The sequence below is a fragment of the Osmerus mordax genome, chromosome 3, assembly GCF_038355195.1.
Source record: "Osmerus mordax isolate fOsmMor3 chromosome 3, fOsmMor3.pri, whole genome shotgun sequence".
NCBI lineage: Eukaryota > Metazoa > Chordata > Actinopteri > Osmeriformes > Osmeridae > Osmerus > Osmerus mordax.
This window is the reverse complement of record NC_090052.1, coordinates 20162757-20181129: the sequence shown is the minus strand read 5'-3', so window position 1 is coordinate 20181129 and position 18373 is coordinate 20162757. Positions and strand designations below refer to the sequence as shown.

Here is an 18373-nt window from a genome sequence, read left to right as displayed (position 1 = left end):
GACACATCAGTTCATATCACTGCTAGGTTGATATCGGAATCCACCAGGGAAAGCTGGCCGGTTACCGGAGGGAACAAGATCATCTCATTCAACTTTTATAATAGAATAAATAAAATAAAATGGCAAACAAAACTACACTACTTTTCCGGGCGCTTGTTGAGATGTCTGAGATGCACTCTACTAAACTTGCCCGAGGACTTACAAACAAAGCAAATACCAGGTAAGCGTTAGAGCTAGCTACTGTAGCTACGATAGAATACACCGGCATTTTATTAGTTGGTGAAACGGACGGTTAACATTTAGCTAGTTAGTTATTGGGAATGTCCGATATAAGATTTGTTTTTAGCTTACCCAGATATATATTTATAATTATATATATTAGATATAGACTATCAGTTATATTTTCACGTATTCGTATTTGTGATACGAATTAAGAGTTTGTAGTGAGCTGAAAAGTGCGGTGGAATGTTGAGTCACAAGACAAGAACGGCAATCCCCTGGAGCAATACTGTAGCTACACATGGGAAGAAAACGTGCTCAACCACAGATGCCAGTTTCACTTTAAAAATGTTCATAAAGCACAACCTAGTTAGGAATCATTCATTATGATATTGTAAACCTACAGTGGGCTACACTGATGTCTAACTCGGTTGGTTAATTTTGAATAATGCACCTAAAAGGCAGTCTTTTCAATTGGTAGGGCAGTTTGTCAGAACACTATTGAGATATTCATGTGAAGACAAACAAAAATCAGATAGTAACTAGCATCTCTTTCTCTTTGTCCTCTCAGACACCTAGGCTCCTGTGGGGTCCTGGCTGCCCGGCGGGCCACCTTGCCCCTGTCCCCAGCCTGCCCCATGACCACACCTTCTCGCAGCTTCATCAACCTAGCTGCCCCTATCACTGCACGCAAGATGGACTACTCTGAGTGTCGGACACTAGGGTAGGTCTCTCACCCAAACCAGCATGCACACTCGCACACTCACACACTCACAGTTTTCCCTAGAACACCCTTTTGTAAGATCATGGTGAGAAGCAATCAGCTTGACATGCAGTCTGTGTCTTTTGGTTCTGATGCAGGTTTACCCCAGAACAAATGTACAGTGTTGTGGCCAGTGTGGACCAATACCAGCACTTTGTCCCCTGGTGTAAGAAGTCTCGCGTCGTGAAGGACAGGAACGGGGATGTCCGGGCTCATCTGGAGATCGGGTTCCCCCCCATCGTGGAGCGCTACACTTCAGAGGTCACAGTTGTCCCCAACCACCAAGTCAGGGTGAGTTTCCCACCCTACTTTGTCACACTCATAAGAACTTAGGACAAAGTATCTGTGTTTTAACTTCCTCACAAGAGTTGCACGGTTAATAGTGGTGACAAAAAAGTAAGCTGCCAGACAATGATAAGGCATGAGATCTGCTAGATGATGATTAGGGAAAGTGATCAGCTGTTGTGGGAGTCAGGTGGCTGAGCGGTGAGGGAATCGGGCTAGTAATCAGAAGGTTTCTTGTTCGATTCCCGGCTATGCCAACCAAATGACGTTGTGTCCTTGGGCAAGGCACTTCACCCTACCTGCCTCGGGGGAATGTCCCTGTACTTACTGTAAGTCGCTCTGGTTAAGAGCGTCTGCTAAATGACTAAATGTTCCAAGGTGACGAATCTCCTGTTTGACCTGCTGCTGACATTGTACTCCACCTCCCGAGGGTTTCCAGAGGCTTTGTCTGGCTCTGCAGTGGAGGCTAAAGGTGTTGTGTCATGTGTCCTCAGGCCGTGTGCACAGACGGATCACTCTTCAGCCATCTAGAGACGTTGTGGCGGTTTGCCCCTGCAGCCAAGGACCAGCCAGGCTCCTGCAAGGTGGACTTCTATGTAAGTGAATACAAGGATCCCTTTAAACCTCTTCCTCTCTAACACCTAGATGTCAAATGAATCCTAGTATGAACTCGTTGGAATCGGGCTAGTGGTTGGTTGGTCATATCAACAAATGTTACACTGCCTCGTAGCAGGGGCTCTTCGCTCAAGGACAATGAGTGAGAGCTGAAGTTCAAGATCAAATAGCATGGCAGTGAGATGCCCACAATGCCATCTTGTTCTTTTCATATTGGATTCATTAGTGGAGGGGAAGTGTTCAGCAAAGCCTCTTAGGTTCTATGTATAAACCCTGAACCCATGAGCCCAGTCATGGATCCCTCTTAAAATAGTCTACCTAAGAAGCCCACTGGCGGGAACGTTGTGTCCTCGATGTCTCAGATTGTTGCCAGGGCGACTAGGCTGGGGATTAGAAGGGCAACCCACTGGTGCCTGTGAATAAATGGAGCCGTAGAATGATTTAGTAGTTGTATGAAGGGACGGTGTGCAGAGGTGCAAGTAGGTGTGATCCACTTCAATTGGGCATTCATTAGAAATGCAAGAGGATAAGCCCTGGTTTTAAGATGCAAAGTGATCAGCTTTTTTGTCTTCACTCCAACGAACTCACATCCATCTTTCCTCCTCCCTCCAGGTGTCATTTGAGTTCAAATCCCTGCTGCACTCTCAGCTTGCAAACGTTTTCTTTGACGAGGTGGTCAAGCAGATGGTGAATGCCTTCGAGAAGCGGGCGGCCAGTCTGTACGGTGGTCACCCTCCTGCCCAGATCCCTAGGAGGAGGCGGTCTGTGTGAGACCCCCTCACACCCCCCCCTCCACCCCTCTCAGTCTCCGCAAAGACTGGTGACAGACTGCAGCTTTGTTCCCATTCAACACACCAGGTCATGGGGCGCCACCTGGTTCTGAATCACCCGTTGTGTAATTGTAGATCTGGTGTGTCTGAGCGAGTGCACTTTCCCAACCAACGTCACAACTTCCGAACACACCCCACGCACTCATGGTTATGTGTCATGAAAGAGACTTCTCCTTGTGTTTCTTTCTAATTGTCTTAAGGATTTCTATTTTTGGAAATGAATTCCCTTCAGTTCACAAGACTACAACATGTCTATTTATTTATTTAACACAAAACTACAATTTGTTCACTTGAATGTACATAGACCCTTTTTATTTGTGGGGATAAAACTGAATGAGTTTTGTAGAACGTTGAAGGGACTTTTTCTTATGTTTTGGAATGAGGTGTGACCAATTGATTCCCCTGCAATGTTCAAAACACATTAGAGGGTAGCTTTTTCTTGTCCTACACTAAATTGTTTTATTTAGTGTCAAAATGATGGAAAATTAAAAAGCCTATTTTTGTTAACCCATTGCTTCATGTTTTTTCATTTAGCTTGCTTCTGTTTAATATATGTCTTGTTCTTTGTGACTGGAGTTGTTAACATTGACCTACATTTGAATGTTGCATATGTATACAGAAATCACTTGTTGGCCAAACCTTAAAATACAGGCTTCATGTACAGGCTGTAACAAATACTGTGCTAACCTAACCTCTGGATGATTACGCAATGTCCTGTTTGAGCAGGACAGTTCGAGGAAACCACATGACTTGATAATCAGTTGGGAAAGAACGGAGTACAGATGATGGCTTCTTAACCGCGGCCCGTCAGCACTTCAACACATTAACAAGAAAGAGTTCAGCTCTGTCTTTTGGCACCTGATTTGTTTTCATACAGGAAAAGCACTCCCCTCTGAAAGGCGTATAGTGTGTTTATGCTGTGGTAGATTTTCAGGAACATTGAGTGCAGACATTGAGGATTGCTGAAAGCACCCCAGAACAAACATTCAGTCCCTTAAGTCATTTTCAACTATCCATTCAGACAACTGAACAACCATGCTTTCACAATCTTGTGACCGAGGACGAACACTCTAAACACAGTTATGGATTATTATGTCCTCGTGGGAATGTTTTGCTACAAATGCCTTTCTGGCAAGTTCTTACCCGCCACCATATGGTCTGTCCCCTCTTCAGCCGGACTTGTCAAAATAGCGTAGTCAGCGGATACTACTGAGCTGCACATGACTGGAATGCCTAGTGCTTTCCTTACAGTTATTTCTGCTTCCACTGGGCTGTCAGAAACACTCTGACGTGGCACATCACACAGAGATGCTGCTGCCCTGGCCTAGCAGCGCCCTCACGACACTCCTTACTGCCATATCCCATGCTGCACGTGTTCTGTGTGGTCATCGCTATTCCACAGGCTAGCTTCTCAGCATATTTTTTATGCTGACCTGAACGGCAGATTCCCAGTGTGAAATACCTCACATGAAACATTAGTCTGTGAAGCTGTAAAGTAGCACGTGTTGTACTGTATGTCTGAAACACACAACTGGTTATTTGACCTGACCCTAAGCCCTTTAGCTGCAATGCAATGTGTCCACACTGATGCTAAAGGTAACATTCAATATTGCTTTTGCCACGCACACCCTATTATATATCACAGTGGCTTGTACCGTTAGGGTAGAAAGTTTCCATATCCATTTTTCCCTGTCTGACTCTAGCCAAAACAAGCTTTTATCCTTAGTGACATATTTCTTGTTGTCGCATTTATTACGTAAATAATCACAGGTTCACAGTTCTGAGAGTATTTCAATAAATATTGTAATGCTGAGGAATGGTCTGCACAACAAGCACATCTAATACCAAGCCAAGATACGTGATGGATAGTTTGCTTCCCGACATTTCCCATAATCCCACATTGCACAATATAGGAAGTGTGCTTTGTTGATAAAGGGAGGCTCTGCAGGGGTTGAACACTAAACCAGACTACAGGCTGTTTCAGAAGACACAAGTTACAGAATGAAGGGGATAACATTCCTGCTGCTGGCACTTAGCTGTGGTTTGACCCAGGCTCAGATGGGACACCCTAACTATCCTGACAACGGCAATCTGATAAAAGACTTGGCAGCTAGGGTTGAGAAACTGGCCACCGTGACAGAGAAGATGGGGCTGATGGAGACCAGGCTACAGACCACGGAGAGAGAGTTGGAGGAGCTGAAGAAAGCTACTTCGGGTGAGACAGTTACCACTTCTCTGTTATGATGAATGACAAATCCTAGACTGAGCTTCGGTTGTGATGTTTCGAGACAGAACAAAATCATTGAGATGCTCTTCTTCCCCATCCTGTGTTTGTCAGGCAAGCATCAGGTTGCTTTCTCAGCCACACTCAGGGAATCAGGCAGTGGTGACACTGGACCCTTCAATGTTGACACACATCTGAAGTACAAGAATGTCTACTCAAACATGGGCAACAGCTACAACCCTGCCACAGGTGCTTTGTTACGTTCTAGATTCACACACGAGTGTATATGTGTTTAAGTGCAAGTGTGACACCTCTGTTATGTTTGCAGGGATCTTCACAGCCAGTGTGAAGGGGATGTACTACTTCCGGTTTTCCATGATGAACAGTGCCACACCTAATTCTGTGGTGTCCTTGATGAAAAATGACCAGAGGTTGGCATCTGTGTGGGACACCTCAGGGACCGATGCCAATGACATTGGCAGCAACGCAGCAGTCATTCCTCTGGAGGTGGGGGACAATGTTTACATCAATCTGGCTGCCAACAGACTCATATATGATGATGGTATGAACTACAACACCTTTAGTGGCTTCCTGCTCTTTAACATGTAAAGCAAACACTGAAAAATAGCTAAACTGAATGAATGACTTTAGTACACATCAGGTTAGTAGTCAGTAATGTGTGCAGCTAACAACACAGTGATGTTAAACCTACTGTGATCCAACTGAATTTTAGTCATTCTTAACATCACCATCTCCATAATCCCCAAATAACACAGATGTTTGGCAGAAACAGATGGTCATTTATTTCCAGTTGAACAACATTATATGCCGGTAACAAAATCAAAATGTACACCACTATTAACCTTTTTAATAAATGCCATGCAAAAAATGTGTGGGATTGTTAATCCCATTTGTTTGTGCCAGAGCAGAAATGTGCAACAGAACAATAAAGACACTTTTTGAAGGAATGTTTAGAAAGTTATTCCATCGCATGGTTTTAAAACACATTCCCAGTTCCCACCACACTACTCTTTCACTATGAGTTTGGCTGAGCAGAGCGCCTCCCCCTGGTCATTGGTGGCTCTACAGGTGTAGATGTCAGAATCTTCTGGCACCACCTGGAGGAGGACTAATGTACAGTCGCCATGGCCATCCTCCTCGTACTCTATTTTCAGACGGGACGACTCCTCTAACGGCTCCTCACCCCTCAGCCACACCACTGCAGGGTCAGGGTACCCTGGGAGGGGAGGGGGGGACAGGAGAGGGAGAGCGTGAGAGAGAGAGAGAGAGAGAGAGAGAGAGAGAGAGAGAGAGAGAGAGAGAGAGAGAGAGAGAGAGAGAGAGAGAGAGAGAGAGAGAGAGAGAGAGAGAGAGAGAGAGAGAGAGAGAGAACATGAAGATGCATTCATAGGCTCTTCCTCCTGTTCAGCTGGAAACAGCACACACAAGCTGTACAAGTCTGACTTCTAAAATGTTCTGTAATATACCACACAAGTGCATGTAGGCGGACTCCTACAGAACATCAGAGATCATAATGAATTATTTTGGCTCACCTTTTTGAATTATGTTATCATTATCATATATTATATTCTGCCACTGTAAATTGAAACTGACGATTCTAGCAAACAGAGGGCACATGGTCCACTCCCCTCTGTTAACCCTAAGCCCTTTAGCTGTAATGCAGTGTCCACACTGATGCTAAAGGTAACATTACATATTGCCACACAGACCCTATTATACATCACAATGACTGGTACTGTTTGTAGAAAGTTGCCATATACGGTCATTTTCCCTTTGTGACTAGCTAAAACAAGCTTTTATCCTAAGTGACATAAAAATGTTGCATTTATTAAGTAAATAATCCCAGGTGCACAGTACTGACAGTATTACTGCCAGGGTACGTGACTGAAGTGAGACCAAAAGACGTGTTGATCTGAAGAATAGTTCACCTGGAATAAACCCAGCTCACATACCCTCCTCAACTTGAAGCGATCAGCTTTGTCAAATGAATTCTGCCTGCATGTCCCTTCACATGAGTTTCATAGCCCTGCCCAGAATCAATACAGGTTTGCCCCCCCCGACATTTCGGATAATCCCACATTGCACAATATAGGAAGTGTGCTTTGTTGATAAAGGGAGGCTCTGCAGGGGCTGAACACTAAACCAGACTACAGGCTGTTTCAGAAGACACAAGTTACAGAATGAAGGGGATAACATTCCTGCTGCTGGCACTTAGCTGTGGTTTGACCCAGGCTCAGATGGGACACCCTAACTATCCTGACAACTGCAATCTGATAAAAGACTTGGCAGCTACGGTTGAGAAACTGGCCACCGTGACAGAGAAGATGGGGCTGATGGAGACCAGGCTACAGACCACGGAGAGAGAGTTGGAGGAGCTGAAGAAAGCTACTTCGGGTGAGACAGTTACCACTTCTCTTTTATGAAGAATGACAAATCCTAGACTGAGCTTCGGTTGTGATGTTTCGAGACAGAACAAAATCATTGAGATGCTCTTCTTCCCTCCTGTGTTCGACAGGCAAGCCTCAGGTTGCTTTCTCAGCCACACTCAGGGAATCAGGCAGTGGTGACACTGGACCCTTCAATGTTGACACACCTCTGAAGTACAAGAATGTCTACTCAAACATGGGCAACAGCTACAACCCTGCCACAGGTGCTTTGTTACGTTCTAGATTCACACACGAGTGTATACGTGTTTAAGTGCAAGTGTGACATCTCTGTTATGTTCTAGATTCACACATGTGAATCACGAGTGTATACGTGTTTAAGTGCAAGTGTGACACCTCTGTTATGTTTGCAGGGATCTTCACAGCCAGTGTGAAGGGGATGTACTACTTCCGGTTTTCCATGATGAACAACCTGAGGGCCACACCTAATTCTGTGGTGTCCTTGATGAAAAATGACCAGAGGTTGGCATCTGTGTGGGACACCTCAGGGACTGATGCCAATGACATTGGCAGCAACGCAGCAGTCATTCCTCTGGTAGTGGGGGACAATGTTTACATCAATCTGGCTGCCAACAGACTCATCTATGATGATGGTATGAACTACAACACCTTTAGTGGCTTCCTGCTCTTTAACATGTAAAGCAAACACTGAAAAATAGCTAAACTGAATGAATGACTTTAGTACACATCAGGTTAGTAATGTGTGCAGCTAACAACACAGTGATGTTAAACCTACTGTGGTCCAACTGAATTTTAGTCATTCTTAACATCACCATCTCCATAATCCCCAAATAACACAGATGTTTGGCAGAAACAGATGGTCATTTATTTCCAGTTGAACAACATTATATGCCGGTAACAAAATCAAAATGTACACCACTATTAACCTTTTTAATAAATGCCATGCAAATAATTTGTGGGATTGTTAATCCCATTTGTTTGTGCCAGAGCAGAAATGTGTAACAGAACAATAAAGACACTTTTTGAAGGAATGTTTAGAAAGTTATTCCATCGCATGGTTTTAAAACACATTCACAGTTCCCACCACACTACTCTTTCACTATGAGTTTGGCTGAGCAGAGCGCCTCCCCCTGGTCATTGGTGGCTCTACAGGTGTAGATGTCAGAATCTTCTGGCACCACCTGGAGGAGGACTAATGTACAGTCACCATGGCCATCCTCCTCGTACTCTATTTTCAGACGGGACGACTCCTCTAACGGCTCCTCACCCCTCAGCCACACCACTGCAGGGTCAGGGTACCCTGGGAGGGGAGGGGGGGACAGGAGAGAGAGAGAGACACACAGAGAGAGAGAGAGTGTGCGTGAGAACAAGACGCATTCATAGATAAGACATTCAGTCGTCCCGGAGACCGGAGAACCGACCTGCGATCCGTCAGTCCCTGTGTGTGCCTGAAGGGAGTCAGGTGGCTGAGCGGTTAGGGAATCGGGCTAGTAATTGGAAGGTTGCCGGTTCGATTCCACGCCAGGCCAATGACGTGGTGTCCTTGGGCAAGGCACTTCACCCTACTTGCCTCGGGGGGAATGTCCCTGTACTTACTGTAAGTCGCGCTGGATAAGAGCGTCTGCTAAATGACTAAATGTAAATGTAAGTACCTGTGAGGTGGCAGGAGAGGCGGGCGGTGGAGCCTGTTGCTGTTGTCTGGTCCTTCAGGGGCTGGGAGAACTGTGGAGGCCCCTGTAGCTTCACATCTAGGGATTGCAGGGCCTGCTCAGCCTCTGGGCTCATGGGCGACTCTGGGAAAGGAGGACAGGGAGAGAAGCGGGTAGCACGATCAGTCATGTGAGTTGTACTACTGAGAGGGAGAGGGAAAGTTTATCGGGAGGGCCTTACCTTCCGCTGGGCTAGAGGGAGAGCCAGGTACCTCTCCTTTAGACCGCAGAGCCATCCTCTTTAGAGCCAGCAGGGCTTTCCCTGCCTTCTGCAAGTCAAAGACAAAATACACGCCTGGGTCAGTGTCAAGAGTCATCCACTAAACGTCCCACAGCAGAGTGTCTCAGGTGAGGATCCTAGCATGATCCTCCAGTCCTGCTACCTTCCACTTCTGCCTGGCCAGGAACCTCTTCATCTTCTCCTTGGACAGGCTCTTGGTGGTGCTGGGATCTGCTGAGGCAGCCATCCAGGAGTGGGCCAGGGCTTCCTCACAGGACATCCTCCGTCTAAAGGCCAGGGGACGGGGCGGGACAGAGAGGGTTAGGAGTGGGGGTGAAGGCGATGCTCAGTCACAGAGAGAAGTCCAGTTTCCCAGGGTTTCATACTGAGTGGTGAAGAATGACCTGGAGTCTTTATTCAGCAGGGAACTGATGAAGTTTTTGGCCTGGTCGGTGATATCCTCGAAGCTCTCCTCGTCAAACTCCCACTGTGCAGCTGTCACCAGGGCCAGAGTCTCTGCATCACTGTTGCCTTGGAATGGAGACTCACCACTCAGTCTGAAAAAACACAACCACACACACACCATCAGCCATGCACATTCATTAGCAGCAATAGCAATGTACATCCACTAGGTGGTGTGAGAGTTCACAGTTCTCTCCTGTACAGAGCACTGTTTCACACTGTGAGAGTGAGCTTCAGTCCTCACAATATGTAGCAGATGACCCCGATGCTCCACATGTCCGTGGCCAAGCCGACTGTCTCATAGCTGATCACCTCTGGTGCCACAAACTCTGGAGTCCCATGCATCACCTTCAGAGGAGTGGTGGGATCTGCCACACACACACACACACACACACACACAATAACATGCTCAAAGATTCATCCAGGGTGGACTTCCTGCATTTACAATCCTTTCCAACACCCACCCAGTTTGCTGGCCAGACCAAAGTCTATGATCTTGATGAGTGTGCAGTTGTGGTTCACACACACGATGTTCTCAGGTTTGAGGTCCAGGTGGACGATATCCTGTGTGTGCATGTAGCCGATCCCCTCGCAGATCTGCTGCATGTAGAGAACACTGGCCGCCTCTGTGTGCTCAAAGTTGTCATCCACGATCCGCTCAAACAGTTCGCCGCCCGCAATACTGCAGACACACATCCACGACGACAGCCTTGATGCCTTTTAACTTCTCTAAAGCCTCATGTTAGATTGCATCACATGACACGAGGTGCTCTTTCCTAAGCTCGTGCAGTAATAAACAAATGTCACGGTGTCTGTATGGTGGAGCCAATACCCACAATTCCATGACCATGACCATCTCTGGCTTGTTGTCGTAGGCTCCCAGGCACTGGACCAGTTTGGGGTGATGCAGGTAGTTCATCAGCTCGATCTCTTTGCGTGCTGCCTCCCTTTCCTTGGCCCTCCGGCCCTTGTAGAACTTCCCGGCGTACACTCGACCCGTCTCCTTGTGGCTCAGCTTGAACACCTGGCCAAACTTTCCCCTGAAGGAGGAAGGAAGAGGTCAGCAAGAGAACAGGTCAATAACAGCATGCAACCCTCCCAAAACACATTACAAAGATGTTGTCCTTTAGCCGTTAGAGAGTTGATGCATATTTTGTTAGACATCTCCAGATACACAGTATTGATGACTGTTCGACATTCAAGAGAGGAATCGTGGTTAAACAGGAGGGTAATCCTGGTCACTGGCCTGAACCAAAGGAAGGACTGAAGCTCTTTATTGTTTGAATCTGAACACTGCAGCCCCTGCCCTGGCATCTCAGCGGAGAAACAGGTAACTGCTGAGCAGATACGAGGTGGTTTCTGTCCCTACATGTTATACAAGCTTGGACAACTGTAAAAAATAAACAAGGGGGTACATATACATTTGTGTGTGCGTGTCAGATCATGTCGTTCTGTACTCACACGCCCAGTTTCTCCATTACGGTGTAGTGTTCGCTGACTTTGTGGGTGGAGTCAATGGTGACGTCCTGATAGGTCACAGTAGGCTCTCCCTCCTGTTCAGCTGAAAACAGCACACGCGAGCTGTACACGTCTGACTTCTAACATTTTCTGTAATATACCACACAAGTGCATGTAGGCTGACTCCTACAGAACATCAGAGATCATAATGAATCTTTTGGCTCACTTTTCTGCTCCATTTTGACCTCCTTAGACTCCTGGCTGGGCTCGCTCACTCCTACCCCGTTATAGGCTCTCACACGGAAGCAGTACTCCTTCTGGGGCTGCAGGCCGGAGCGTACCCTGTATGAGGTGCTCTTGCACTGGGCTGTTAGCTCACTCCAATCCCCAGGCTCTGTCGGGCCACTTGTCCTCACTTCCACCACGTAGCCCAGGACAGCGCTGCCTCCGTCGTAGCAGGGCCCAGACCAGGACAGAACCAGACTGCTGGCGGAGAGGAGGGAGACCACTGGGCTGGAGGATGGGGGCTGCGGCCGGTCTGGAGGGCAGAGCAACAAACACACACACTTCATAGTTTAATACGTCTGTATGACAGCAGTTGACAGAGAGCAGTGAGGAGAGAAAGGCTGAGGTTCTCACCAACGACAGAGATAGTGACGGTGTGCTGTGCAGAGCTTCTGCGGTCCTTGACCACAACAGTATAGCGTCCTGCGTAATCTGGCTGAGCCTGGGCTATCACTAGCGTGGTGCTCTGATCACTGCCCTCCACCCACAGGTCAGTTCCATTCACCACCTGGCGTGAGTAAGAGAGAGAGGAGCACTCAGAAGAATATAAGAAGGTGTATGACAAGAGGACTGTGTAGAGGTACTCTTACAGACATCTGGTTGGGGACGGGGCCTGTGTGTTTACCTGGTCTTTGTTTCTGATCCAGCAGGACACTGCAGGAGAACTGCAGCTGAACACACACGTCACACGGACGCTTTCTCCAACCCGCGCCTCCACCTGGTTTGGAGGGTCTTCGAACTGCACTGCAGGAACTGGGGGGTGAATGCAGGACACACCTCAGCGTTCTGACGTGGTTTAAAGTTGTGTAGGTGCCTGCGTTTGCAGGGAAAGACGTGTGTGCGTATATTTTCTCCTCTCTCCTGTTAGACAACCCTTATCACCGTTCATGGGGCTAGTGTATTAACTGTAAATACAAGCAGGATTTCTTTACAAAACACAAATGAACTACAGTACAGCAAGAGGATTCAACTGTTTAAACTTTCCCCTACGAACGCCTACACAACACGATGCCGCTCATTCCATGCTCCAGCTGCACACCATCTGATAAACTGTAAGTTACCAAACACATATGGACTAGTGCGAGTATAAAGAGATCCTTTGACATGCAGTTTCATAGATGGTCAACAAATATCAGCTTACCCAACATTTCCATTTTTCAACACAAAGAAACATGCAAACACACACACACACACACACACACACAAACTAGACAAGTCACATTCTCTTAACTATCAAATTCCATTACAGAATTAGATAACCCCGTTTATGAGCACAAGTCAGAGGCACAGGTCCATATTCAAATGGATACAGAAGGGTGCATTTGACTTGGCAAGATAAGAGTGCACTTTACATTGGTCTCACAAAGGACTCCTCTTTGAAGAAGGAGAGCTGTGACATCATAATCTTTGATCAGATGCCGCATGCCATCAATCTATTTTAGTGCACATTACATTCCAACCAATTCAATTCATTTCCCACTTCACGCAAACAACTATAGCTTGATACCGTCTTTCTCCTTAGTAATCATGATATTTCCATTCAACCAACTCAAGCAAAAAAAGTAGCTTAAGAGAAATAACAACAGATATTTTAAAACGTACCTGTTTTCTTTGAAATAACTTATGTGAGCTATTCAACCTGTAACCTGTTTAGCTGGTAACACCCACTTTAGTGCACAATTGGTCCTGGCCTTGGACAAAGTCAGTAAGTGAGCTGCCACACAATGCTAAGGTACAAAGGCAACAATTATATTGATAGTACAAAGGCAAGGCAATAGCATATAGCTGCAGGGCACCTAGAGACAGTACTGTGGTAAGACAGATACAAGTCAGAAGACAATGCAGAACTGGAAAACAGCACTTTGACTTCTAACAGGGATGAAAACGGAAGCTCTGTGAGACTGCGGTTGTGGCAGGTGCAGGGAGGGAGAGAGGAGAGGGGAGAAGTGAATCTGTGTCCTACCTGTCGCTGAGTTGGCTCTCTTCTTTGGAACGACTTCTGTGAAATGTTTGGACACAGGTTAGCAGGCTGGCAGGTTAATTGCATGGGTGTCTCCTTTTGGTGTGAGGGGGAGGGGCTAAGCTTTGACTGTGGCTATCAGAGATCAGTGGGCCGAGCTGAGGCAGAGTACCATAGCTTCCCTTACAAGGTGACAAAGTTGCCTGTTCAAACAGCTCCTTCACAGTCTGAATATAATATAAGTATATTACCTTTGTGAGGTACCCCTGGGCTCTGGGTGGGAGAGCTTGTGGAGGGGCTGAACACCCGGGTGGCATCATCAGGTGACATGGGTGGTTTTGAGTCCCCGTTCTTAGTAATATTCCTGGAGGGCGGAGGGGGGAGCTGGGAAGAGTGGTTCCACACTTCACAGATGGTCTCGAGGTCTGGTTCGCATTAGGAGACAGCATGAAAAAGAGGGGGCAGGCCACTGTAAGACCGAAACTTTCTGTGGTAAATACTTTGTGAAACTAGACGTGAAAACGACAACTTCCTGTTAAGTTCATGTCAGCTTTCGGTGGGGAGGACAGAGAGGAAGTTTTCACTGTTTATGCTAAGCTATCCATCTTTTGAAACTCATTTTTCAATACTATGAAATGTAGCATTCAGTGTGATCAGTTTAGGTCTTCTCTGGGACCAGTACACTCAGACTAAATCTGCGGTTGTATGTGAGTGTCATCTCACCTTTTACACACACAGCTGCACTGCTCGACGTCTTGCCTGCAGGGTTCTCTGCTAGGCAGGTATAGGCACCAGCGTCCTCTGGGAGGCAATCCCTCACCACCAGTTTGGCCACACAGCCATCAAAGACGGTCTCCCCGAAACATACCACCTCACCTGCCCACAAGAGCACACACACACACACATCAAACACACTCTCTCGCCCAGAAATGTCTTGTACTACAAAGCAACTGGCTTCAGCTTACCATTGTGTAGCCAGGACACATTTATGGGCGGACTTCCTATAACATGACCACGCAGAATGATGTCACCCCCTTCGTCCACTGAGCAGTCCTCTAATGGCTCTGTGAAGACGGGTGGATCCAGAGTTCTAAGGCGGGAGGGGCAGCCAGACCCTGGAGGAGGGTAAAGGTCAGGGGTCAGGGGTCAGGGGTCAGGTAAAGAGACATTGTAGGAAAAGAGTTTGAGGAAGTGGGCATGACAGCATTCATCAAGCTCCAAGTTATTTGTTTGTGTTCGAACCACAGTGGTTCGGACCAATCGGTGTCCTATCAGACAAACTACTGGCAGCTACGGGAAAGGTTCAAATTAGCCCCTGAGAGACAATGATAGACATATGGTTCATCCAATCACCTGCCAAGTATTCTTTTTTTCTGTATGCAGTTTTCCAATCAGTTTCAAGAAGGAGTCAGGTTAGACAAACAGCACAGTGAAACACATCTGAAAGTAACGTCAGGTCATGTCCCTCGAGGGCTTTTATAAGAACCTGTTATTCCATATATTCTACATTATAACCACACACACTGTAGACTTGGTGCACTTTTAACAACCCAGATCAACAGTAGCCTACTCAACAGAGCCTCTGGGCTTTCTTTAACCGCTAAGAGAAGACAACAACACACTCTGTTGGGCCCTATTTCCTTAATGACTCCACGACTCAATCCTCCATTTCTGTCTCTACTCTGAGCTCAAGTGGCACAGCAGTTAGTGTGTGTAGAGTGCTGTGTCTGACAGGCCTGGTCCTCCACGGTCTCTGCCACACACACCCTTCAACAGCACGTGCAGAGCTCTCAGGTAAACATGGACACAACAACAACTAGACCTGTTCAGTTGAATAATATCTAGATAATAAACTCCCATTCTGACATTCGTACTTCTCCACTGGGCTCCACAGTATAATCCTGACTGCTCCTTCACTGTTGGAATTTAAGGCATGGCATGGTTCCATGGCCCACAACAACCAGAGCCTCCCACGCAGCCTCCCATTTCTGGTAATACAAGGAAAACTTCAAGGAAATACATGTTCATACCAGAAAGGTGAAACAGTTCAGTAAGTTACACACAGAGCTGGGCTGTGTTCAGGACCACAGAAGAAGCACTGGCCCTGTTAGGAGCAGCCTGCTGAGGGGTCCGGAGGAGGGAGGGGAGGGAGGGGCCGGAGCAGGGGCCTCTGTTCCCAGAGCTATCTCAGGTCTATCTGCTCCATATGTGTGACCTCGGGAAGAATCCCCTGTACTGTAAAAACGTTAACCCTTTATTGGCAGATGATGAAACAGGGGCAGAAGACATGGTCAGCATAAGGCAACAACTCAGTGGACAATTTTCCCCTGAAGCATTTTCTGCCAGCCTATAATTCCCTCAATGCTTGCAACCATAGTTTCTACAAGAAAAACAGCAATGGGTAGTGAAATGCTTGTTTATTTTACTTAACCACGCGTGGTAATCAAGCTTGGATGATGAATCCAAAGCTAACTGTAGGTTCAAACAAATGTAGATTTCTTCATTGACATTCTTAACAGTATTTAATCATTTGGTGTTTTCACATGTTTGGTGCCAGGGTGTTGTTGTGTGGTTTCACACTATTCTCTATGGTAAAAGCATGCTACAACAGAGGAAAGACAGAGGAACTGGCTTTTATGGTTTTTCATTTAGTCTCCCCCAAACTACTCTGCTCGTCTGCACACAAACAAACAGGATTGGATTCTCACACCGCCCTCCTTGTCTTCCTCATCTTTTACACTTTTACAGAACTTCCTCCTCGGGAACAAGGAACCAGGAATAAAATCTTAAGAAACATGCATTGAAAAAAACTAAGATAATTGATATCTGAACATTCAAGAATTGCCTGTCATGATTAATACGTAAAAAAAATCAATTGTTGAATTTCCCTGTTCCTTGTTCCAATACCAAAGATAGAAACAATCAGACCTGGAAATCATCAGCTCAACTTCATTATTAAACCCCCTTCAGTTAACAGGATAATTAACACTAGCATTCATACACCGTTTTGTATTGAAAGCAAATACACTGTCACGGTGTGTGGTTTGTCAATAACACTGTTGAGCTGAACAAGCATCATCACCTAAAATATATTTTTCCACTCACACACACATACACACACATGGTCACCACAAATAAACACACACACACACACACACACTCAGCCTTACCTGAGCTTGAGAGTTTCCCTGTCCCCTTCTTAGAAACAGTGCTTCTGGTAGCCAGGACATTTCCTTGTGCTGGGGAGGCAGTGGGGGGTTTGAGGTATATCCTAAAGGTCGATATATAGCGTGTCTTTTCACTGTCGTTGCTCATGGCGAAGGGTATTCACGACTGCAAAAACAATAAAATAACTTAAACAGTCATTTCCTCGGTTGCTTATCAGACTTCCTCTCCTCTCTTGTCTCTGTCACTTTCACGCTTCGCTTTCTTTCTCTCTCTCGCACTCTTACGCGCTCTCTCACGCGCTCTCTCACTCCCCCTTCTCTGGAACTCACTGCCAAGTCATACTGTAGCTGGATTATCTGTCCCCTAAACCTCTTCTAGCTGCCTACACAAGCTTTTCTGTCTGCATGCCCACCTGTCAGTCTATCTGTCTCCCTCTCTCTTTCTCGCTCAAACGCATTCTGTCCCTTATCTAACTCCACCTCCAGAGTCTCCCAATCTCTCCCTTTCACTTAGATCCTATCCCCTAACAGCACACACACACACACACACACACTTATCAATCAGCCAGCCCTGCCCTGCCCTGAGAGAGACAGATAGACACACAGAAAGGGACAGAGAGAAACTGGGACCTTTCTATCTACACAGCCAAAGGTCGTATTTACCGTGTTTGTTTTACCTGCTCTCACTGAACAGTGGTACTGCTGGACAGTCTTCTTGTCAATATGTTGACTGAGCCTTGGATATGTGTGAAATAACTTGAGGCACTTAAGGTTTCATGTGTATGTCGAAAACGACATACACATGAAACCCACGGTGAAGTGAGGACAAGAGAAAGCTATGGCAAATCCCTGCACACCAGTGTCCAGGGCAACGAGGGCACGCCAACAAACTGCTGCTACGGTAACCAGGAGCTCCCTTGAAACGCTTCTCTCAGGTGACCGGTGTCACACTAGGAGTGTGTAGCGCTCACTGCTAACAGGTATCACCTGTATGAAAGAAAACAAGTATGAATTAGCTTGTGCTAACTACTACAGTGATGTCATTTGTGTTTTCATTTAGTCTCATAGTCTCACGCCTGGCTGGTTTAGATTGAGTATGAGTAATGCACTTGGTTTGAATGTTGTGCCTTTGATGTACTAATTGCTTTGTGATTTATGTCATTTTTGTAACTTTTTCTTTACGTTGAAATATGGAACTATTTGTGAAAACCTTCAGTGGCATCCTCAGTGTCTTGTGGACCTCAGTCTGGTTTTTCCTATGCTTGTGTTCCTTGAACAATCTTCCCTAATCAGGGTCTCATTCCTTTGGGACATGTCATACATGTACAGTAACCAATCATCCTGCATCTCCTCCACACATGACTACCCTATTATCTAGCATCCCTTCCACACACAATTGTTCCGAATTTCACTGTCACTAACATTGAATACTGTTCCACTTAGAAACTGTTAATCATTAAATCAATCTCACTCCACTTCGCTTCCACAACCCCCCTTTCCCTGCCTTCCTAAATTCCACATCACTGATCACACAGAATAGAATGTTCAAGGTCTCCGAAGACTTGTTTTGGTATCTGTTGGACAAGGGATAAGCATTCCAAAAGCAAACAGATTTAATGCCACGCTGCACCGACAGAGAGACAGCTTTTTAGCGATCGATTGTGTTGTCATGAATGTTGTGTTGTAAATACATTCCTGACACATTACACTCTGACCCAGCACAATAAAAGTTGCACAAGAGTTTGGGTTG

The 18373-nt window shown here is 46.3% G+C and overlaps 4 protein-coding genes across 4 annotated transcripts; 3 read left to right on the top strand and 1 right to left on the bottom strand.

Annotated features, from left to right (window-relative positions):
- The first annotated feature begins 20 nt into the window (after positions 1-20).
- si:ch73-141c7.1 (coenzyme Q-binding protein COQ10 homolog, mitochondrial) lies at positions 21-2801 on the top strand. The gene is made up of 5 exons (XM_067232970.1): positions 21-220; positions 791-943; positions 1081-1273; positions 1762-1863; positions 2495-2801. Exons 1-5 carry the CDS (start codon positions 120-122, stop codon positions 2651-2653), a joined length of 708 nt encoding a protein of 235 aa, XP_067089071.1. The 5' UTR covers positions 21-119; the 3' UTR covers positions 2654-2801.
- Positions 2802-4691: 1890 nt separating this feature from the next.
- Positions 4692-5904, top strand: LOC136940764 (complement C1q-like protein 3). The gene is made up of 3 exons (XM_067233052.1): positions 4692-4927; positions 5051-5185; positions 5265-5904. Exons 1-3 carry the CDS (start codon positions 4714-4716, stop codon positions 5543-5545), a joined length of 630 nt encoding a protein of 209 aa, XP_067089153.1. The 5' UTR covers positions 4692-4713; the 3' UTR covers positions 5546-5904.
- Positions 5905-7098: 1194 nt separating this feature from the next.
- Positions 7099-8393, top strand: LOC136940763 (complement C1q-like protein 2). Its single transcript, XM_067233050.1, has 3 exons — positions 7099-7351; positions 7473-7607; positions 7755-8393. The coding sequence occupies exons 1-3, from the start codon at positions 7138-7140 to the stop codon at positions 8039-8041; spliced, it is 636 nt and encodes a 211-aa protein (XP_067089151.1). The 5' UTR covers positions 7099-7137; the 3' UTR covers positions 8042-8393.
- Positions 8371-17013, bottom strand: mylk5 (myosin, light chain kinase 5). Its single transcript, XM_067233049.1, has 17 exons — positions 16627-17013; positions 14422-14571; positions 14180-14332; positions 13708-13881; positions 13460-13495; positions 12122-12249; positions 11851-12004; positions 11438-11749; positions 11215-11314; positions 10590-10793; positions 10218-10435; positions 9998-10121; positions 9696-9848; positions 9455-9578; positions 9253-9340; positions 9015-9155; positions 8371-8662 (listed from the first exon to the last, which is right to left on the bottom strand). The coding sequence occupies exons 1-17, from the start codon at positions 16769-16771 to the stop codon at positions 8451-8453; spliced, it is 2616 nt and encodes an 871-aa protein (XP_067089150.1). The 5' UTR covers positions 16772-17013; the 3' UTR covers positions 8371-8450.
- Between the last annotated feature and the right edge of the window lie 1360 nt (positions 17014-18373).